This window comes from Trematomus bernacchii, unplaced genomic scaffold, assembly GCF_902827165.1.
Source record: "Trematomus bernacchii unplaced genomic scaffold, fTreBer1.1, whole genome shotgun sequence".
Lineage (NCBI taxonomy): Eukaryota > Metazoa > Chordata > Actinopteri > Perciformes > Nototheniidae > Trematomus > Trematomus bernacchii.
Genome location: NW_022987575.1, coordinates 678,336 through 702,927, shown reverse-complemented (window position 1 = coordinate 702,927; position 24,592 = coordinate 678,336). Strand labels below are relative to the sequence as shown.

General features: G+C 39.3%; 1 protein-coding gene across 2 annotated transcripts in view; it reads left to right on the top strand.

Annotated features, from left to right (window-relative positions):
- Window positions 1–15,783, top strand: part of grm8b (glutamate receptor, metabotropic 8b) — a 144,538-nt gene extending 128,755 nt beyond the window's left edge. For both annotated transcript variants that reach the window (XM_034126779.1, XM_034126780.1), the window contains exons 10-11: window positions 11,930–12,176; window positions 15,219–15,783. In XM_034126779.1, the coding sequence (XP_033982670.1) occupies window positions 11,930–12,176; window positions 15,219–15,268 (297 nt within the window). In that variant the 3' untranslated portion in view covers window positions 15,269–15,783. The remainder of the gene's footprint in view (window positions 1–11,929; window positions 12,177–15,218) is intronic.
- The last annotated feature ends 8,809 nt before the right edge of the window (window positions 15,784–24,592 follow it).

The window sequence follows — 24,592 nt, the reverse complement described above, 5'->3', positions numbered from 1 at the left end:
GTCTCTACTTTAAAGAGTCCTCTCCTGCTGATGTTCAGGTGTATATCAGTATGTAGTGTCTCTACTTTAAAGAGTCCTCTCCTGCTGATGTTCAGGTGTATATCAGTATGTAGTGTCTCTACTTTAAAGAGTCCTCTCCTGCTGATGTTCAGGTGTATATCAGTATGTAGTGTCTCTACTTTAAAGAGTCCTCTCCTGCTGATGTTCAGGTGTATATCAGTATGTAGTGTCTCTACTTTAAAGAGTCCTCTGCTGCTGATGTTCAGGTGTATATCAGTATGTAGTGTCTCTACTTTAAAGAGTCCTCTCCTGCTGATGTTCAGGTGTATATCAGTATGTAGTGTCTCTACTTTAAAGAGTCCTCTCCTGCTGATGTTCAGGTGTATATCAGTATGTAGTGTCTCTACTTTAAAGAGTCCTCTCCTGCTGATGTTCAGGTGTATATCAGTATGTAGTGCCTCTACTTTAAAGAGTCCTCTCCTGCTGATGTCCAGGTGTATATCAGTATGTGGTGTCTCTACTTTAAAGAGTCCTCTCCTGCTGATGTTCAGGTGTATATCAGTATGTAGTGTCTCTACTTTAAAGAGTCCTCTCCTGCTGATGTTCAGGTGTATATCAGTATGTAGTGTCTCTACTTTAAAGAGTCCTCTCCTGCTGATGTTCAGGTGTATATCAGTATGTAGTGTCTCTACTTTAAAGAGTCCTCTCCTGCTGATGTTCAAGTGTATATCAGTATGTAGTGTCTCTACTTTAAAGAGTCCTCTCCTGCTGATGTTCAGGTGTATATCAGTATGTAGTGTCTCTACTTTAAAGAGTCCTCTCCTGCTGATGTTCAGGTGTATATCAGTATGTAGTGTCTCTACATGTCTCCATGCTTTAATGTTCAAAAAGCTCTTTATTTTTCTCATACTGCCTGTGCTGCAGCACCTCTTTTCACCCTCTGTCTGAAACCAGAGCCCAGTCTGCTCTGATTGGTCAGCTGGCTGGCTCTGTTGGGATTGGTCAACCGCTTAGAGATGTTCCGCCCCTTAGCCTATCATGTACACTGGAGCTAGCAGTTTTCCCTTTCTTCATAGTCTTTGTGGGGTTAACATATTCTGTACTTGACACAGATTAAGACTCAGTTGATTCAGAGCCCTGTGGTGAATGTAAATGTGGATAAAAGTGCTGACTCAAAACCTCATCTGGAGATCAAAGCTTCCCCTCTTTTAACCCCTCATCACTTCCCTTATCACTCCTTCATGTCACACATTTTGCAGATGATCCGCCCAAATTCAATTATAATGTTTTGCAGTTGATCAATTCAGTTTTCAGGGATTTGTGCGGCCTTGTTTCCTAAAACCCCATTCCAATTAAATGAAACTGCATTGTAATCTACATTTAAAAGATGAGCCAAAGCTGTATCAGACGTAAACGTTTGTTTTTGACGTGTCTCAAATGCCTTTTCTAATCAAAGTCTGCAGAAGTCTTTGGGACGGATTGATGTCAATGTTTGCTTTTAACAACTGCTAGCCTAGCTCAATAAAAAATCAAATTGAATTTAAATAAAGCTTGATCTAAATCGCTCTTTTAAAGGTAGGGTAGGTAAGTTTGAGAAACCGGCTCGAGATACACTTTTTGTTATATTCCATGGAATGCTCTTAACATCCCGATAGCAATGAATATCTTAAGTGCTTTGACAAAAAATCCATAAAAAAATGTCATCTGTGGAAGCCGTAGTACTGTAAAAAGCACGACCAATCATTTTAGCCGGCCCGGCTAAAATGATTGGATGGCCTACCTGCCTGTCAGCCTTCCATCTGTGCACAAACTTATCTCGTGCCCTCATTGGTCATGTGCGCGTTCGTGTGTGTTGGAGGAGGGGCTCTTTAAGGAAGTGGCAGATTGTCTCCGGTTGTGTATTTTCAAATTCTAGCGATCTCGAGCCGGTTTCTCAAACGTACCTACCCTACCTTTAACGTCACCATCCTGTGTGGTTTATAAAAGATGCAGATATAACTTGGAGTGTATCAGAAAACTAACTAATTTATAAAATGTTCATCTATTTTAGAGAAGTTGGACTCCCTAAATCTTTTAAATGTTAATTTACTAAAGCAATATATTTTAAAGTAAAGAAACCTGACAGTTCTGTGCTGTAATGCTTGTTTAACTCCACAGAACTCCACCGAACTCCACCTTGACACATAAGCTACAGGGATAAATAAGATGTTGTTTCTTCGGTGGTGAACAATATAAAAACTTGTTGTTGTTGTTACCTCACTAAGCCCTTCTGCCTCTCTTTAAAAAAAACAGTGAGAGCAACGATTAGCTTTGCTCCGCTGCTAATCTTCCTCACGAGCCTCAGACGTTGGAGAGGAAGTCGATACGGACCGCCGGTTATTGCCTGCCATCCATAGCTGTCGTTTATAAGTGTATTCTTTATATTGTGTGTGAGGAGAGGTCGCTGGGGGGCAAATGAGGAGGAGATGTTAGCAGTTTAAAGCTGAAACAGAGGCTGTGTTTGAAATGTACTGCACACCACATCCTCAATTATACGTCATACCAGTTTTGATCATATGTATGTGATTTGACCGCCATCTTGGCTGTGTAACAGAAGTTGTAAAAGTGTTAAATGTGGTGTTTTTTTTATTTCTAATACACGCACAACTGTACTAGCGACAAATATATTTATTCTGCTCATGTTCAGGTATATATCAGTATGTAGTGTCTCTACTTTAAAGAGTCCTCTCCTGCTGATGTTCAGGTGTATATCAGTATGTAGTGTCTCTACTTTAAAGAGTCCTCTCCTGCTGATGTTCAGGTGTATATCAGTATGTAGTGTCTCTACTTTAAAGAGTCCTCTCCTGCTGATGTTCAGGTGTATATCAGTATGTAGTGTCTCTACTTTAAAGAGTCCTCTCCTGCTGATGTTCAGGTGTATATCAGTATGTAGTTGTCTCTACTTTAAAGAGTCCTCTCCTGCTGATGTTCAGGTGTATATCAGTATGTAGTGTCTCTACTTTAAAGAGTCCTCTCCTGCTGATGTTCAGGTGTATATCAGTATGTAGTGTCTCTACTTTAAAGAGTCCTCTCCTGCTGATGTTCAGGTGTATATCAGTATGTAGTGTCTCTACTTTAAAGAGTCCTCTCCTGCTGATGTTTCAGGTGTATATCAGTATGTAGTGTCTCTACTTTAAAGAGTCCTCTCCTGCTGATGTTCAGGTGTATATCAGTATGTAGTGTCTCTACTTTAAAGAGTCCTCTCCTGCTGATGTTCAGGTGTATATCAGTATGTAGTGTCTCTACTTTAAGAGTCCTCTCCTGCTGATGTTCAGGTGTATATCAGTATGTAGTGTCTCTACTTTAAAGAGTCCTCTCCTGCTGATGTTCAGGTGTATATCAGTATGTAGTGTCTCTACTTTAAAGAGTCCTCTCCTGCTGATGTTCAGGTGTATATCAGTATGTAGTGTCTCTACTTTAAAGAGTCCTCTCCTGCTGATGTTCAGGTGTATATCAGTATGTAGTGTCTCTACTTTAAAGAGTCCTCTCCTGCTGATGTTCAGGTGTATATCAGTATGTAGTGTCTCTACTTTAAAGAGTCCTCTCCTGCTGATGTTCAGGTGTATATCAGTATGTAGTGTCTCTACTTTAAAGAGTCCTCTCCTGCTGATGTTCAGGTGTATATCAGTATGTAGTGTCTCTATTTTAAAGAGTCCTCTCCTGCTGATGTTCAGGTGTATATCAGTATGTAGTGTCTCTACTTTAGCTGGCTCGCTCTGTTGTGATTGGCCAACCACTTAGGCTAAGGGGCGGGACATCTCTATCACGTTCAATGTGTTGGAGCACTAGCCAATAGAGAAAGTAACCTTAAAAATCCAATTAATTTGGCTTTTATTTTATACAACAACATAAGGCATTTATCAGCATAAGACACAACACAACAACAATTCAATAATGATAATTAGAAAAAGATAAATAGGGTATGTTATGCAAAATGATATAAATACCAAAAAATAATGAAAAATGTGACAATGTGAAAATAAATTAAAGTAAAAAGAGTGAACAAAGAAATGAAGGGAGAGGAGATAATGATAGTAATTATTGCTCGGACTGGAATTCATATGTAAATGAGGGATGTTAGGAGGTATCAGAGGAGAGAGCCAACACTGATAATGATAATTGAGTGCGCAAATTAAATTTGACAACAATACATTAATAATCCTGACCAGTCCTGGGGGGAATATGGGAGGATGGCGTCTCCCCTACAGTCAGTTTTATAACCCAAGTAAAACATCTAGAGCTTTCTCTAAAGACAGAGGGTTTCATATGCCGGACGGACTTTACATCTCCTTGATGCAAAGATGTGATAATGAGCCAACAGTATGAATTTAATATATCTGGACATACCAACTAAAGAAATACCAAAATATTTCAAAATAACCTGACAGATATACTCATTATCATTCTGGAATTCAGACCCTTGTTGAGTTTTAAAATCATCATCAGCTTCTATTGGCTAGTGCTCTAACACATGGGGGCGGGACATCTCTAAGAGGTTGACCAATCGTAACAGAGCCGGCCAGCTAACCAATCAGAGCAGACTGGGCTCTGGTTTCTGACAGAGGGTGAAAAGAGGTGCTGCAGCACAGACAGTATGAGAAAAATAAAGAGCTTTTTGAACATTAAAGCATGGAGACATGTCCCAGTAGAGACACTACATACTGATATACACCTGAACATCAGCAGGAGAGGACTCTTTAAAGTAGAGACACTACATACTGATATACACCTGAACATCAGCAGGAGAGGACTCTTTAAAGTAGAGACACTACATACTGATATACACCTGAACATCAGCAGGAGAGGACTCTTTAAAGTAGAGACACTACATACTGATATACACCTGAACATCAGCAGGAGAGGACTCTTTAAAGTAGAGACACTACATACTGATATACACCTGAACATCAGCAGGAGAGGACTCTTTAAAGTAGAGACACTACATACTGATATACACCTGAACATCAGCAGGAGAGGACTCTTTAAAGTAGAGACACTACATACTGATATACACCTGAACATTAGCAGGAGAGGACTCTTTAAAGTAGAGACACTACATACTGATATACACCTGAACATCAGCAGGAGAGGACTCTTTAAAGTAGAGACACTACATACTGATATACACCTGAACATCAGCAGGAGAGGACTCTTTAAAGTAGAGACACTACATACTGATATACACCTAAACATCAGCAGGAGAGGACTCTTTAAAGTAGAGACACTACATACTGATATACACCTGAACATCAGCAGGAGAGGACTCTTTAAAGTAGAGACACTACATACTGATATACACCTGAACATCAGCAGGAGATGACTCTTTAAAGTAGAGACACTACATACTGATATACACCTGAACATCAGCAGGAGAGGACTCTTTAAAGTAGAGACACTACATACTGATATACACCTGAACATCAGCAAGAGAGGACTCTTTAAAGTAGAGACACTACATACTGATATACACCTGAACATCAGCAGGAGAGGACTCTTTAAAGTAGAGACACTACATACTGATATACACCTGAACATCAGCAGGAGAGGACTCTTTAAAGATTTTGTGGAGTTGTTGGTTTGGATTGAATTGGATTCAACTGTATTGTCATTGCACACATACATACATGAGTACACACACACACACTGATAATGAAATTCCGTTTTGCATCCAACCAGGTCACAGAAACCGAGAGCTGCAGAGTCACAAGATTTAGCCCTCAATTAACAATTTATACTTCAACCTTAAAGATTTAAAGATTTAAAGCCTCTCTACAGATTTCTATACCTTTTTCTCAGTGAGATTTTTATTTCATTTTATACACATTTCAACGGAGGCAGACGGTTGCAAACGCGATTCAACGGCCCAAAACATTTCCATTAGGAGAAACATGCTCGATTTAAAAAAGAATGCAAATACAAAAACCAAAATGTGTCAAAATACATGCAAATGAAGAAAACATCTTCACCAACTTGATGCACAGAAACGCTGCAAGAAGCTCAAACGGAAACGGGGACACTACAAAGTGATGCACCCAGCTGTTGACGTAAATTCAGTCATAAAACAAGTAGTCACCTTTCACTCAACGCAACCTCAAGATGCTCAATTTTAAAGGATCTGTATTGGATCCGAAACTAACCTGAGGTGGACATCCCAAATAACGAGTGGTTTCCCATTAGTTGGCATGCCAGCACTTCCTCACCTTCCTCCCTTAATCTTCCTCCTCCTCCTGACCTTCACTCTGTTTCTAGTGTTTTTGTTTTGGTGATAACAGCTTGTGCCGGAGAGACCAAATAAATCACCTCGGAGCTCGTGTTTTTCTCCCAGGCTCACAAATGAGTTTACGCTTCAGTGTGTCATACATTTTCATAATGATTCCTCGATGTGTTCGCTGGATCCGAGCTGTTGTTTTAGGCTCTCAGGGGGGGGGGGGGGGGGGAAACGTCCCATCTGTCGCCATGTTTTTTTGCTTCCTTCCTCTTCCTGTCTGCCCAAATCCTCCCCGCTGAGGATTCCCCGCCGTCACTTTGACACTCATCGTCACAGGGCCATTAACCTGGGCCCCTCCATTTCATGTGAGGCGGTTGCCATGGTGATGCAGGTGGTCTCTGATTAGTTGTGGTGGGCAGTGTTGCATGCTGGGACTGTGAGCGTGTGCACAGGTGTGTGTGGTGACAGATGCTGGAGGGGCAGGGAGAGGAAACGAAATATTTTGTGAGTGTTTGTGTGAGAGAGAGAGAGAGAGAGAGAGAGAGAGAGCACGTGGGAGACAGTGTTTGTTAGTTAGTCCTCACTATGTAGCAAAAAGAGAGTGAGAACGTTTTGTGGTTTATCTGACTCGGTCCTCACATTGCATTAAGTACGAGAATGTGTGTGTATGTTTGTTGGTTGCAAAAACAGAGTGAAAACATTTGTGGGTGTTTTTACTCTGTCCACACCATGCTGCAAGTACAAGTGTGTGTGTTCATGTGTGAGTGTTTATTGGTTTAATAACTTGCAACGTTCCTCACATTGTGAGTCAGAAAATGTTGTGGGTCTTTTTACTTGGCCTTAACTATACAGCAAGTACAATAGTGTCTGTGTATATGTAGTGTAAGTGATTGTGTGTATGTGTTTGTGTGTATGTGTGTAGTGTAAGGGATTGTGTGTACGTGCTCCAGTCCTAACTATGTGGCAAGAGTGAGAATATGTTGTGGTGCTCTTTACTTGGTCCTCGCTATAATACAACTACAAGATGCATATGGTTAGTGTGTGTGTATATTTGTGTGTCTGCTGGGATTTTTTTACTTCCTGCCGCTCGCTCACCAACACAAGTTTTATGAGCATCAGCGCTGTTGACGAGAGAGAATCCAAACGACACTTTAATGTTTCCTGCAACAGCTGAAAGCACACAGATGCTCTCTGCGTTTTACCAAAAATATCAACATGGATGAGGCTGCATCTCACTTTGGATCTATTGATGGATTAAACTTGAAAATTATATGAAATAGGTATGGACACTTTTCACGGAAAAACACTATTCAATATTTACTGGGAATGACTCAATCATTTCTCAAAGACAGCCCTCCGAGTCTCTTTAAAGCAACTAATCAGTTATTTTAGACTTTTGATATGCTAACTTAACCTGGCGCGGTTTGCATTTTCCCTAATTGACGTTATTTATTTTGAACGAGTCACCCCTTTTCCCCCTCTGTCTGAAACCAGAGCCCAGCCTGCTCTGCATGGTTAGCTGGCCAGCTCTGTTGTGATTGGTCAACTGATAACAGATGTACTGCCCCTCATCCTATCACGTACAATGTGTTGGAGCGCTAGCCAATAGAAGCGTGAGTGTTAGAGAGTAATGTTAAATACAGGTACCTCAAAATGTACTTAAGCACAGTCGTTAAGAAAATGTACTTTGTTATATTTGATAGTAATCCAGATAAAACTCAGATGTTTTGAGTATAAAGTAGTTCACGTTAAGTGTGAACTTGTGTCTGAGTCATTCTGCAGATAAAGACAACAACACGGAGAATCAATAGTCTCTGTTGGATCATAAACGCAGCACGGAGGCTAATGACGCATTCAAGGTCATCTGTCAAGCTGTGATAAGGAGAGAACATCTCTGTTGATCCCGTTTAAAGACGGAGATTATCAGGAGATAATGATGATCCTGCTGCACACATAATGTAGCAGTATAACATTGAAATATTTAAAACATCCATACGGTGACAGGTAAAGCTGAAAGTGAGTGAGGCATCTTTATTCGATTTTTCTTTCCTAGTATGTAATATTCATGTATTCATGTATTATTCACCTGGGCTGCAGACAGAACCAGAACGTTAGTTAAAGCAGGCTTATATTGGAGACATACCTATTTTTAAAACAGGCTTATATTGGAGATATACCCATTTCTGAAACAGGCTTATAATAGAACTTAACCTTTTTTTTAAAACACATAAAATAGTTTGAAAACACTTTTGTATCTCTCAAATGCTGTCAATAGTCATTTATACACGGATCAGTTGAGTACTCAATTCTGATTGGTCAACTTTGACATTGCAGAGGTTGTTAATTCTAACAGTGTTGCTAAGGAGATGAGACCGTTGCTAAGGAGAACAGACCGTTGCTAAGGAGAACAGTCTGATGCTAAGGAGAACAGACCGTTGTTAAGGAGAACAGACCGTTGCTAAGGAGAACAGACCGTTGCTAAGGAGAATAGCCTGATGCCAAGGAGAACAGACCATTGTTAAGGAGAACAGACCGTTTCTAAGGATAACAGACCATTGCTAAGGAGAACAGACCGTTGCTAAGGAGAACAGACCAATGCTAAGGAGAACATACCGTTGTTAAGGAGAACAGACCAATGCTAAGGAGAACATACCGTTGTTAAGGAGAACAGACCGTTGCTAATGTAACTTAACCTGCAATTTCTGTCTAATGTCCGTTGTTTCCTTGAATCTTTTCTTAGTTTAATTATTTACTCCTTATGGAAGAGGATTAAAGCCACATGGGAATTCGTTTTTTCGTTGTGAGATTAAAGTCAGAATTATGAAAAAAGTCTGACTAGAATCTCCAAAATTCCTACAATAAAGTGAGAACAAAATTAGAAAAAGGCCGGATTCTTTTTACTCAATTTAGTTTTTTCTGACACTCTGCAAACAAACAACAGTGAAATCGGTATTGGGGAGAAATCAAAATAAATGTCACGAGGCCCTAATCCTCTTCCGTAATTCCTCTTACTTTCTCTATTTATCTAAAATATGTCTGTGTTTGTGCTGCTTTAAACAACCTGAATTTCCTGTCTGGAGATCAAAACGTTTTTTTTTTTATTATCCTTAATTAATGCGAAAAATATGCAGGAAGTTTTGAGTTTCATTAGTAGAGATGGTAAAAAATAACAGGCTGTAGTGGAAACAGATCCAAACACGTCCGCCTGTCATTCACCACTTTGACTTTCCCAGCACTCAAAGACGAGCGATTTTCTGCCAAAGTATCTTCCAGAGGAGACGAAATTATCAGCCGCAAACACGAGCCACGAGATGGATCCCAGTAAATGAAGCGAGCGGCGGACCATCTGTTTGTCTTAATGAAAACTTGTGGAATTATTCCTGCCGAGAACACACCATCATTAGGGTCATTCATCTTGTTCAGATCATCAGGTTTTTCTGCAGGTAGTGAAGTGAAAAGTGTTCTTCCATTCCAAAATAACTCATTGTGCATTGAAAACAACTGAATATATTTACATGTAATGCTTTTCCTCAGAAGTATTTTCAGCCAACAAATGAATGCATGTTGTCGTTCATTTGAAGATAAATGGAATTTGGCAAAAACTGAGAGAAATTAAATATATAAATTAGTTAGTTTGAATATGTAAGCGGTATTTTTTTTTTCTACTTCAATCAGTTACGGAGATGCAGTCAGACTATTGAAGGTACATTAGACATTTGAAAAGTTAAAAGGGCCCTATTCTGTTTTTTCAGGGTTTTCATTTTCCTGTAGTGTGTAATTTAGGGTTAGGAAACTTGTTTACTTCCGGAACATAGTGACATCACTATGGAACACTCGCGCTCCTATTGGCTAGCGCTTCAACACAACGTACGTGATAGACTAAGGGTCGGGACATCTCTAAGTGGTTGACCAATCACAGCAGAGCCGGCCAGCTAACCAATCAGAGCAGACTGGGCTCTGGTTTCAGACAGAGGGTGAAAAGAGGTGCTGCAGCACAGGCAGTATGAGAAAAATATAGATATTTTTGAACATTACATTTAATAATGTTTGACCAAAACCCCAAGGTGTACTAAACATCTTGTAATGCATCTCAGTCTTCATTTACATTTATTAATCCAGGAGCATATACAAGCAAACAGTTTGAATGGTTCCCCACAATGGCGCCTTCAGGGCTCTATAGCTGCATAAACACTAATTAGTAATCAGGTTTTTAGGGAAATGTTTTTGTGTTTGAGTTGCTGAATTAGTGATCACATTAAGTACACAAAATCAGTCAATTGTAAGGATTGGAATGAGTTCACTGAAACATATTAAAAACTTCCAGTGCAGTCTTCTTATAAACCGTTCTGTTTACATGCCGTGTCCTTGAGGTCGAATAAACACGTTGAATGTGTTTCTTTCCTCAGAAAACATTTATTATTTTCATTTCCATTTGCAATTTTCGCATTTATTGTCCCATTGCTGTGATTCTTAGCACGTTACCATAACAACTGTAACCCAACAGAATACTGGGAAAACATTGTAAAGTCGGTGTGCATGAAAAACTTACTGCAGTACTTTCAGATCAGACTCACAGATAAGGTGATTTTTTGTATATGTGTGTGTGTGTTAGTTCTGTCTTTCAAGTACAAAAAAGACATGAAAAAAGGCGGTTCATCAACTAATGCAGATGATTGTTAAAGATGGCGTCCTACCATTAATACCACACACACGATTCATGTCATTTTCCTGTAAAAATAAATACTCCTTTTTGTGAGTATTTTTGAGTAATTGTGAGTATTTTGTTTCTACTTTCTACTTTTTGTGACAATTTTTATGAGTATTTGTGAGTATTTTCTTTCCACATACGTAGTCTATGGCAACTATTGGCCGAAAACTAAACTAAATTAAAGTAAAATATAATTGGCCAGTATTAGTTATTAGAGTGCTTATGTTATACAAACATGATTATCAGCAAGCCAGATTTACTTCCTTATGATGTCTAGAAGAGACATGACCGAAAAAAGTCATCGTTGAGCACGACATTTCAGATGTCAATAATGCACTTTTTACGCTTTGACTACATGTAATCGCTTTATTGACTCTGCAGATTGAGATTTTGAACACGAAGTACATTACAAAAAAAAAGACATGACGGATTATTGTAGGTTACAATGAAACATACTTGATCCCAAGAGCTAGAAGTAATACAACTTAGCTCCACATAAAGATTCAATAATAACTGTGTGTTATTCTAGAAGTGGCTATTGTGTTTTTTTTTACTTTTTGTAATCGCTAACTTTATAAAGCTTTGGAGAGGCCAACAACAACGTTATGCCACTGTGAAAGGATTCCGTTTTTAACACTTGGTTGTCCTAGCATCTCCTTTTATCATTTGAATATAATTTGGCTGTAAAGAAATTACAGTAAATATGTTCAAAAGAAGAATGAAAGATGGCAGCCATGACTCTATCTGAATCTCATGAACCCTGTCACTAACCCCTCCTCTCAATGTAAATACTGCTATATTTTACTATATTTTTTTATGTTATTATAGTTTTCTTAAAATAGTTTTCTATCTGTGTTTTTAATTTTTGTTTGACTTTTATGTATGCACCACGACACCAAGTCAAATTCCTCGTACGTGTCAACCTACCTGGTAATAAACCTGATTCTGATTCTGATCCTCTGGTTCCTCCTCAGATGTACATCCAGACGGCCACGCTGACGGTGTCGCTCAGCCTGAGCGCCTCCGTCTCTCTGGGAATGCTCTACATGCCGAAGGTCTACATCATCATCCTCCACCCCGAGCAGAACGTCCCGAAACGCAAACGCAGCTTCAAGGCCATCGTCACCGCCGCCACCATGACCACTAAACTGTCCCACCTGGCACACGAGCGGCCCAACGGAGAGGTGAAGACGGAGCTGTGCGAGGGCGTGGAGGCCAGCGGTGAGTTTATGGGCGGATAGGATTCATGAAAATGTTCAAATGTTGTGTGGTACAGGTAATCTGATTGGGTGAATTCTGGTATTCTGGTTTAATGCTTTAGCACTAGTGACATACAGTATTAAACAATAAGTGAGTGGGTCGGTGAGTTATTTTTGCAAGCCGACCCGGAAGTTAGCATCTCCCTGGTTCCCTGGACAGGAAGTCAATGGGATTTTTCCATTGGATTTCGGATTATTGCTAATGCTGGGCTATACAGTACAGTAAGGGAACTGCAACTCGGTCACATGACTTCACGTCACGTCTGCTAAGCTAAAGCGGCTAACGTTGGGCATGATAACGTTTAGTCGTCTCATTTAGACACTTCTTAGAAACCACCTGTTTTTAAATATTTACTGACATATTTTATGTTTAAAAATAGAAATCTCCATTGACTTAACTTCCGGTGCCCAGATAAGGGAACTAAAATGCTAATTAAAATACACTTTAAATTGTGATTACGACAAAAAAAAAAATTCTGACAATATGACTGAAGAGACTTTAATTTGCTGGACTTTTACGTTCAAACTCTGGTAAATACCTGCTAACAGAAACCCTGCCGTAAATCTTCCAAAAAAGATGTACCTACAGTTAATGTGGTATTGCCTCTTTATACTACCGTAGAACCATTTACAATGAAGCGGCAGGTACTGATGAATCAAATGGACTTACGATAGTGAAAACCGTTAATTATTTAGTTTGGAAGTAGAAGAAGTGTGTCAGTTCTCTGTTTAGTCAATCTTAGAGGTGTAGTCAGCCTCTCTGCAGTAATGAGGCTTTAACAGGAAGTTGACTTGAGTTTGTTTAGACGTCACCTGAGACCAGATCTGATGAAACTGTTTACAGCTCTGAGTTGCACATCAAAGCTCTCGGTCCATCAGCAGAAAAGTTTGAGGCGTCCGGATTGTTTACCCGTCAGAGATGTGCTGACTGAACTGATCTGCTCAATCTAACAAGCAGCCGCTCTCACATCAGGCTTCCCCATCTCAACTTTACACAACAGACAAGTTTCCTGATCCTCTTTCGTTCTGTTCAGTGTGAGGCGAGGAAGTCACAGAGTTTAGGTGCTGAAAAACTACATCTGATGAAACCGACAAACTTGTGTGACTCATTTGGTCCAACACATCTCAACAGCTGATGATAATATGAACATTAATGTGAAAATTAGACGACATAGTTAAACTTAGCGAGAAACTCAACATAGTTTGTGTCCTATTTGAAACCAATTGTCAACGGTTGACTTATTTATGAACATGTTAATTTACGAACATGTTATTTTACATAAAAGAGATACCTATTTGAACCCAAACCATATTTGTTTCCTAAATCTAACCAAACAGTTTTGTTATTGAGTATTAAATGCGGAGACATCAAGCGCAAAATATCCTTAAAAGTGGTTTGCTTTTTTACCCCTGAACATTAAACCCCGTTAAATATGCATGATCCCCAGAGGATAAATCCTATTTTGTTTATGTCAAACTTACCTTTCCTGTAGCTCCACCCATCATACTTTTGTCAAACTATATCAACTAATGTCTGACATGCCAGAAATCCCCCATATTATCCAACAAAAGAACCATTGAAGTTGGGCCAGGACGATACATTTGGTGTTGAGATTCACCTCGAAGTTAACGTCAGATATCAATCGATCTGACAGAAATATGTCCTGATCCTAAAATTAGTCTGGGGCTAAGTGTATGCCTAGCTTTACAGAAACGTCAAACACCCTCATGATGAGTTATTCTAAGAGCCTTACCATTAGTGGAGCTAAAATGGAAATAGGGTGGCGAGACACCTTTTACGAATCGTTAACGCTAATGGACGTTTTGCTGCCTAGCAGATCTACTCTTTATAATAGTGAGTGAGGCTAAAGTGGTGCAAGAATGAAACCCGTAATGAGTTAGCATTTTAGCACTTCTGGATACACTGGAAGTATGGAAGTCAATGGTTTCTTGAATGTGTTTTTTGGTAAGATGCCTGAATAAGAACTGAAGAGATCTTCACGGTTTCTATTTTGTACAACAATACCCGACTGGTTTATTTCTGAAGCTCCCACATTTTTCTTTAAATGGCGGTTGCTAACAAGTGTTAATGAAACGACTAAATGTCATCATGCCCAAAGTTAGCCGCCTTTAGCCTAGCGGTGGTGACGGGAAGTCATGTGACCGTGTTGTAGTTCCTTTATAGCCCAACATTAGCCACCTTTAGCTTAGCGGTGGGGACGTGAAGTCATGTGACCGTGCTGTAGTTCCTTTATAGCCCAACATTAGCCACCTTTAGCTTAGCGGTGTTGGCGTGAAGTCATGTGACCGTGCTGTAGTTCCTTTATAGCCCAACATTAGCCTCCTTTAGCTTAGCGGAGGTGACGTGAAGTCATGTGACCGTGCTGTAGTTCCTTTATAGCCCAACATTAGCCACCTTTAGCTTAGTGGTGTTGACGTGAAGTCATGTGACCGTGCTGTAGTTCCTTTATAGCCCAACATTAGCCACCTTTAGCTTAGCGGTGGTGACGTGAAGTCATGTGACCGTGCTGTAGTTCCTTTATAGCCCAACATTAGCCGCCTTTAGCTTAGCGGTGTTGATGTGAAGTCATGTGACCGTGCTGTAGTTCCTTTATAGCCCAACATTAGCCGCCCTTAGCTTAGCGGTGTTGATGTGAAGTCATGTGACCGTGCTGTAGTTCCTTTATAGCCTAACGTTAGTTTTTTCCTTCAGAAATCATAAAGTGGTGTTAATTTGTGGAGATTATCGTGCTGAACAAAACTTGAGTGTCATAAAATTGTATATTTAGCTATAAGCCAAAATCAAATGGAAAAATCCAGGAAAAGGAGCCGTGCAATGCTAACTTCTGGGTTGAACTACAAAAAGATGTCTTCCCTGAAACTCTCTATTCATTTGTTGTCTTCCTCTGATCAAAAATAACCCTCTGAACCCAGTCTAACACACAGGGGACAGTAGGTAAGGGAAAATGTCACTTTACTAATTAGTTTGCTTTTCTCTCCTCAGCACCGCCAGCGAAAACAACCTACGTTAGCTACACCAACCACGCCATGTGAATCAACGACTCCTTCAACTCGAGGACGTCCCGGGACTTTTAAAGAAGCAGATTTCTGTCACCACGAGGTGGTCTGAACACTCTGAAGGAACCAAACAAACCAAGACATCTGTGGTGTTTTTATGTTTACAGACTGCAGGGAACAGGCCTGAACGCCGCCCAAAAACTTGTTAGGATGAAAAGCTGAAAAAGCATCCGAATTTTCGCCAGGAAGTAAGAAGGAGGGTTACCTGAAAGCCTAAAAAAAAGAAATCCTAAAAGAAGTACAAAAAAGAAATTGTGGGGACCAAACATAATTGTTGTTATTCTAATTGTGCGTTAAAAAAAAAAAGTGAAAAAACTTGTGGTTGTGAACATTTCTGATTCTTGTCTCCTGTCGTCTCTGTCGACCTGCATTATGAGAAGAGTCCGTCGATGTTTCCGGAAAACTGGACGGTAGCTTTTGGTTGTGAAATGTCTAAATGCCATGGTTGAATTGAAGCATGCCCGTTTTTTATACAAATGATCTATTTATAATAAAGGAATGTTTCACAAGTGGGTGCCATGTTTCGGTCTGTTTAAGGGATGCACAGATTTAAAATAAATATACATTACAGTTTTGAATTACCACTCAGACGTCTGATCAGTAGGACCCACGGGCCTATCAGAAAGTTGCTATCAGAAACAATGCCTGACTGTTTTGGACGTAATATGGTCGGTGTTTACATTAGCATCGCTAACACTCAGAGCTAACCTGTACTGGAGAGCATGTGTGTGAAGAAGCAGGAAATAAAAAGGAACTCACCTTGTGGTATAACCGGCAAGAGAGAAAGCCTTTGAGCTCCATACTGTTTCAGAAATAATCCTTGATAATCCATGATATGGCATTTCATCACGGCAGTATTTAGTTTAGACAGTAGCTGCCGGGTCCCGCATGAGCTCAGACCCCTCCTTTTTTAATTATTTATCAATTTATTTATAAAGCTCTATACCCTAAATCAGCACTTTTGAAACAGGAAGTGAAATAGAGGGATATGAGGCATGGCTAGAATGGGTGATCTGTTTGGTATTTTGAGCAAAACACTTCATAGACATGTTTTTTATATATTTGTATATATCTGAGACCTATGCTATTGCCTAAAAATAGCATGATTGGTGACCTTTAAGATAAATGTCCAGTAAAAGATGAAATTAAATAAAAATATTTATATAGACATAAGAACTCAAACTCAAATGTCAAATAAAAGTTCAAATATAATCAAAATACTTATATAAAAAAATAAAAAAAATGTCCAATAATTAATATTGTTATATTAACATAAAAAGTTAAGTTAATTATGCACATTATACTGCATTATGTAACAGCTGATTAATGCTGACCTGCTGTTATAGAAGCTGCTCTGCAGTAAATAGAGAAGGTACAAATAGCTCCACTTAACAGATGCTACATAAAAGTATTGAACACATTAATGCATCACTAATTAAAATCCAATACCATAATAAACAAGCAGGAACGACCCATTATGCATAATTAATACTTTCCCTCTGCAGAGGATATAAAAAAAACTCCCTCCACACTGAATCTGACCTTTAACATCTCTCAGTGTGTGCCTCGTTACAGACTTTAAAAAAAAAAGACAGTCGATGTGATCGATACGTGGTGAGGAACCGGAGAGGTCGAATCGATACCTGCTGCCACGGAGAACTCCCCATGCATGTAATGAATATTTCTGCATCTGCTGGCAGAGAGGAAGAGGAAGGTGGAGCTGAGTGATGAAGCCTCGAGGCGTCCTGCTTTTATTTCCCCCGACGACGCTCTCATTTCCTCTCCAAACAGGAAGAACAGAAGCTCTGTCTTCACACTGAAATAAAAGCTGGAGATTAAACGGCTTCATCGGAGTCTCTCGGATGGTTTCTGATTTGTTGTCTCTTCTGTTTGATCAGGTGTTTGCCGTCCAGCTGTAACACTTTAACAGCCCTCAGGTAAGAGAGTGTATTTATATTTATGTCCATACACACACGGTTTTATATTGTTCCTCTGTCAGTAATAATGTGTCCTGGCGTCAAGTGAATATAAGAAATCAACAGCGGTGGAAGAAAACAAAGAACATTCACTGAAGTACATTTCGTATTTAACTAGAGTATTTCCATTTTTATGTTTTCCACTAGATTTCAGATGTTAATGATGTTCTTGTTACACTTTGACCACATGTATTTTATAGCTTTATTTACCAGCGAAAACAACCTACGTTAGCTACACCAACCACGCCATGTGAACGACTCCTTAAGCTCGAGGACGTCCCGGGACTTTTAAAGAAGCAGATTTCGGTCACCACGAGGTGCTCTGAACTCTCTGGAGGAACCAAACAAACCAACCAAACAAACCAAGGTGAAAAGCATCCCAGTTTTAGCCACACAGATTCAGATTATGAATACAAAATACTCTGAATGATGATGTTACAGGTTACCATAAAACCTAATTGATCCCAAGAGCTAGAAGTAATAAAACTTAGCTCCACATTTACAAACTGCAACAATAAAGATTCAATAATAAGTGTGTGTTATTCTAGAAGCGGCCATTATGTATTTGGCTTATAAAATATGTAGCTAATGCTCAGGTAACCCAATCAAAAATCGCAAAGTGCGAGCAAATCTGATCGGGGGTGCAAATCGTCTGTCTCCCCGCTGTTTCAACCTCGACCTCGGGACCACATGAGGAATCTGTCAGCAGACTTCAGTGAGGTCATTACTGCTCCTCAGATATGAGTGAAATTGTTCATGTGCTGGGACACTCTAATGGCAAATATCTGATTGAATAAAAGAGTGTATTCTGCGCAGAAACGTCTTGATTCCTGCTGTCTCCCCCCCTGCTGATTCCAGACTCACATGTGACAGATGTTTCAGCCGTATTGATCTTCTGATCCAACTCAAACCCAAAATGTTGAACTCCTTTTAACTTCCCAAACGAACCTCCAGTCGAAAAAAGGACAGCATGAGGAGAGCCCGGCCTCCGACAGACGGGTTAATGAGGTGATTATTGCTGATGCACATTTCAGATGAAGGAGCAGCTGATAGATACTGACATCGTGTCCCAAAGCGGCCCATTAACTGCTGTCTGTCCTACTTCACTGTTTCTCTGATTGAACACATCACTCTGAGTCTACATTTTACTAATTTGTGACGGAAATATGTTCAATATTAAATATGTTGTGTCCCTTAAAGCTCATAATTGTATAATTTTAAGAAAGAGACAGGAGTTTCTGAGATGGAAGTGAAACCACAACATGTTATTTTGCTAATTCTTAAGTATTCACAGATATGAAATAACTTAAATCATTTCATGCCAGTGTATATTTTACCAGTCCTTCTGTATGGTGTTTAAAGAGGCCATATTGTGCTTTTTGGGCATAATAAACACTTGCGCTTCTATTAGCTAGCACTCCAACACATTGTACGTGATATGCTAAGGAGCGGGACATCTCTAAGCAGTTGACCAATCATATCAGAGTCGGCCAGCTAACCAATCAGAGCAGACTGGGCTCTGGTTTCAGACAGAGGGTGAAAAGAGGTGCTGCAGCACAGACAGTATGAGACATGTCCCAGTAGAGACACTACATACTGATATACACCTGAACATCAGCAGGAGAGGACTCTTTAAAGTAGAGACACTACATACTGATATACACCTGAACATCAGCAGGAGAGGACTCTTTAAAGTAGAGACACTACATACTGATATACACCTGAACATCAGCAGGAGAGGACTCTTTAAAGTAGAGACACTACATACTGATATACACCTGAACATCAGCAGGAGAGTACTCTTTAAAGTAGAGACACTACATACTGATATACACCTGAACATCAGCAAGAGAGGACTCTTTAAAGTAGAGACACTACTTACTGATATACACCTGAACATCAGCAGGAGAGGACTCTTTAAAGTAGAGACACTACATACTGATATACACCTGAACATCAGCAGGAGAGGACTCTTTAAAGTAGAGACACTACTTACTGATATACACCTGAACATCAGCAGGAGAGGACTCTTTAAAGTAGAGACACTACATACTGATATACACCTGAACATCAGCAGGAGAGTACTCTTTAAAGTAGAGACACTACATACTGATATACACCTGAACATCAGCAAGAGAGGACTCTTTAAAGTAGAGACACTACATACTGATATACACCTGAACATCAGCAGGAGAGGACTCTTTAAAGTAGAGACACTACATACTGATATTCACCTGAACATCAGCAGGAGAGGACTCTTTAAAGTAGAGACACTACATACTGATATACACCTGAACATCAGCAGGAGAGGACTCTTTAAAGTAGAGACACTACATACTGATATACACCTGAACATCAGCAGGAGAGGACTCTTTAAAGTAGAGACACTACATACTGATATACACCTGAACATCAGCAGGAGAGGACTCTTTAAAGGAGAGACTCTACATACTGATATACACCTGAACATCAGCAGGAGAGGACTCTTTAAAGTAGAGACACTACATACTGATATACACCTGAACATCAGCAGGAGAGGACTCTTTAAAGGAGAGACACTACATACTGATATACACCTGAACATCAGCAGGAGAGGACTCTTTAAAGTAGAGACACTACATACTGATATACACCTGAACATCAGCAGGAGAGGACTCTTTAAAGTAGAGACACTACATACGGATATGAACCTGAAAATGAGCACGATAGGGCCCCTTTGGTTTGGAAACGTTGAAATATGTAGTCTGTATTTTTACCTCTTTGCCTGAATATTTACTTTGAAAGGCTCAGAGGTCGATTTTCAGGTTACATTAGTGGTTTGTTCGGTGAATTGGGACTCATTTGTTGGTGACCTCTAACCCCCACTGCTCTGAAATACAAGGAGCCAATAATGCCTCAACATGGAAAACAAAGATGGACATCTGAGGAAGATAATGAACGAGATACATCAATATTAGGTCTGAAAATGTATTTCTATTTACAGTGACATATACTTTTGTTTTCAAATCATAAGATCAAATCTTTATAAATGAAATATTTTTTGAATAAATATCTGGAAAACTGAACTTCTTAACAGAAAGATAAATTAATTCTTCATCATCGTGCCAGATAATTACAAATATGTCACCTCAGGCGTGGTTTGACAGTAAAACATAAAAAAAGAGAAACAAGCCGGCTAAAAACATTAAGGTTTAAATTTAAATGTAACTCATTATCATCCCAGCCATCTGTCACATATAACACAGGATATGTTTTCATTCTCTCTCCAGCTGCTGTTTGTATAATACATATACAGACAGTGTGTCAGAAATCCATCCAATAATCAATAATAATATTTATAATTATTTCGTGTTGGGAAGAGAAATATGACAGACGGAGTGAGTTTGTTTCCTCGGAGGAAGAATGAGTCGAGGGTTGGCAGGAGATTTTATTTATGAAGCGACTGCCAGGAAGTCCTTCACTGCCAAAATAATAAATACTCAACAAAAGGAAAATTTAATTCTGCCCACTGAGGTTTCCAGAAATAGGAATTAGGCTAAAAGATTCATAAACATTATTAATCTGAGGGCAAAACAACACAAGACAGGCCTAAAACTCTGTAAGCATATGTAATACATGCTTAGTTTATTCTTCCATGTGTCTTTTGTTAAATAATGCTCTTGTTCACGTGTGTATCACGGCAAGACGTGAACATGTGACGATTTACCATGCTGGGAGACGTGAAGATGTCACGATTTCGTCCCCTCAAACGTGACAGTTACACGGTATTGTTAACATGGCCCAACCACTGGAGAAATACCCGGAAATGCCAAGCAAATGCTCTACCCCGACGGTCGGTTGTTATTGTCAATATTAAAGGTGGGGTAGGTAAGTTTGAGAAACCGGCTCGAGATACACTTTTTGTTATATTCCATGGAATGCTCTTAACATCCCGATAGCAATGAATATCTGAAGTGCTTTGACAAAAAATCCATACAAAAATGTCATCTGTGGAAGCCGTAGTACTGTAAAAAGCACGACCAATCATCTGAGCCGGCCCGGCTAAAGTAACTGGATGGCCTACCTGCCTGTCAGCCTTCCATCTGTGCACAAACTTATCTCGTGCCCTCATTGGTCATGTGCGCGTTCGTGTGTGTTGGAGGAGGGGCTCTGTGAGGAAGTGGCAGATTTTCTCCGGTTGTGTATTTTCAAATTCCAGCGATCTCGAGCCGGTTTCTCAAACTTACCTACCCTACCTTTAATATAATAATTATTTATTTTTTAATAGTCACACTCAATTTCGCCGATTTTCTTGTTGCCCCAGCTGGTCGACACCTCTTTTAGCAGAAACAAAGGCACGTTAATGTATTAAATCGATGTTAATCCATGTGTGTGGTTGTGGAATTAACGGTGGTGACGTTGTGCGATTGCGTTGCCAGGCAACAACTTGGGTTCATGTTAATTTACAAACTCTTCAACCCTAGTTATATTTAAAAACATTTTAGAAGGCCTTTAATGTAATACTTTAATGTAAATAAAAATTGTTGTGTGAATAAAGTCAGAGGCTTGGATTCAAAATGGACTTTTAAACTTTTTTCCACCAGACTGAGAAATACTTTGAAATGGTTTCTTTCCGGGACCTCAAAACGAAACTCTGACATCTTCACTCAGCGTGACGTGAAGTTTGATCTTTATAGGCACCCTTACTTTTGCCTTTTTCCACAGAATTTATAAAAAGAGACACTTTTTCAAAATGTTTGTATCGCCCTGATCCTCTTCTTTGTACAACGCATGGTCCGTTGTTGTGTTTTATTTATACCGTATGTCAAAAGTTGAACTAAGACGATAAATCAAAAGTAAAGGCATGACAGAATAAAGTCCTCCTCTCTGACAGATAACAGAGACACCAGCAGCTTCCTCCTCTCTGCCGTTACAACTGCAGCGTCAGCTTAATTGGCTGTTTGACAGACACGCTGTGGGGTTTATTCATGACTCAGCACTTTCATCCAGACGCTGCAGGTGGCCCCGGGGCCAATTACTGTCTGAGAGTTTACACTGTTTAATTAATCTGCATTTCCAGAGAGGAGGAATCGATTCAAACTAGATTCAGTTATGAAACCTTAAAGGACCCCTAATATTGTCTTTGTCATCAATATATTACAGGTCTCAGATATATACAGAGCCTGTCTCTGATTGGCTGAAACACCAAACAGATCATTGCAGCATCCCATAATCCCCTCTGTTTCAGCCCTGTTTCAAAAGTGCTGATTCTCAAATTCATCATACTTTATAGTCTTCTTGCATGCTAATGTCTATATTTGTAAAGTAAAAAAATCTGCCAGATAAATGAGTGAAGTATACGTACATCAGATCAGTTGGTAACCCAAAATAAAGGAGAAAATCTTCACAGTCACGAGGCTAGAACAAACAAATGTTTTTAGAAACCGTTGCACAAAAATTACAGTTTACTTTTGCTGAATTTTCTGGCAACATTTTCAACAGAAAATACCGAAAATTACCGCATTTTCACAAAAATATTATAATTTTTTTCACCTAATTTAATGCCGACGATTATGAAAAAGAAACTGGATGACAAATTAATTTTCCGATTTATTTAAAAGAATTGCTGGAAATGTTTTGTTGATTTCTTTGTAGAATTTTCTGCTAGCTAATCTAAAATGATTACCACAATGCCTGCTTTAAAGTGTCTTTGGGAAACTCTGATGAGAACATTACGAGGGGTTTAAAAACAGCGTAATGATCCTTTAGATGCCAGTGAGTGAGTCAGGAGGTCTTCCATCAACACCCGCAGACTGCCGATCCTCTGATCCATATTTATTTAACACACGCGCCGACAGCTTTCAGATTAAAGAATATAAATATTGATTCAGATTCTTTTCATCGCAGGAAACCTCACATCCCGCCTGATGGATTCTGACGTACGGACGGGAAATGTATTTATAACCCCCCCCAGGTATTGATTCAAAGGTGTGTGTGTGTGTGTGTGTGTGTGTGTGTGTGTGTGTGTGTGTGTGTGTGTGTGTGTGTGCGTGTGCGTGTGCGTGTGCGTGTGCGTGTGCGTGTGCGTGTGCGTGCGTGCGGTTTTAATTGCCTGCAGGTGGGTTCAGTCCCAGGTGGTCCCTCTCTCTCCTTGTTGCGGTTCAGCTCACAGGTCACTGCACGATCTGCATGTGTGGAAACAGTATATCTATATATATATTGATTTATTTCTCTATATATACTGTTTCCATACATGCAGTATACGTCAATAAGGCTGTGTGTGTGTGAAGGAAGTGTGACATTGCATACGTGTATGAAAAGGATAGTTTTGATCAGCCGTCAGAATAAATATACGTCATTTGTTCAGACAGGAAATTGGGTTTAGTGAGAGTTGCTTCATTTACGAATGAAAATGAAAAATATTTATATAAACAAAGAAAGTTAAAGGGAAATATAAAAAAAATTATAATAATAATTATAAAAACATAGGTTGAATTAAAATGTCCATTACAAACATAAAATAAAATAAAATATTAAATGAACACAAAAAGTTTAAGGAAAATGTCCAATGAAATTACAATTTAATAGAAAATAGAATAAAAACACTTAAAAAAGCACAAGAACTAAATGTCAAATAATGCAATTCAGCATATATATCTGTATCATACGAATATACACGGTTGTTGACTGGCTGGAATGAGCATTTTAAAGATATAAAAGCTGGATAAGTGAATCCCAAAGAGCCGAGTTTGCATTTCTCTCTCCAGATTTACGACCTCAGACAAACTGTGGACTAGAATGTATTTTTTTCCTGACCTCAAAATGCCATCTGTGATGAAGCTGCAGGAGAGTAACTCTTAAAACTGAGACGCTACACATCTTTCGGGGTTGTAAAAAGTACTTCATGATAACTTCTGTTTATCACTTACAGCTAGATACATCATGCCTGAGATTGGAGGAGGTGTACGATGGCACATTTGAGAAGCAGGAACGAACAAACATTTTAAGAAATATTTGGACAAAAACTACAGATTTGTTTGTGGAATGTTCTGCCAAATAATCCAAAATAATTACAGACTTTTTAGCCACATTTTCTGCTAAAAAATACTGCATTTTCTGCCAAACAATCTTAATTAATGACTGAATTTACTGCCAAATAATCAGTAATAATTACAGAATATTCAGCCACTTTTTCAGCTTAAAAATACTGCATTTTCTGCAAAACAATCCTAAATAATGACCACATTTTCAGGAGGATTCTCTGCCAAATAATCTGAAATAATTACTATATGATTACATAACTTTCTGCCAATTATTCAAAATAAATTAGTGAATTTTCTGCCTT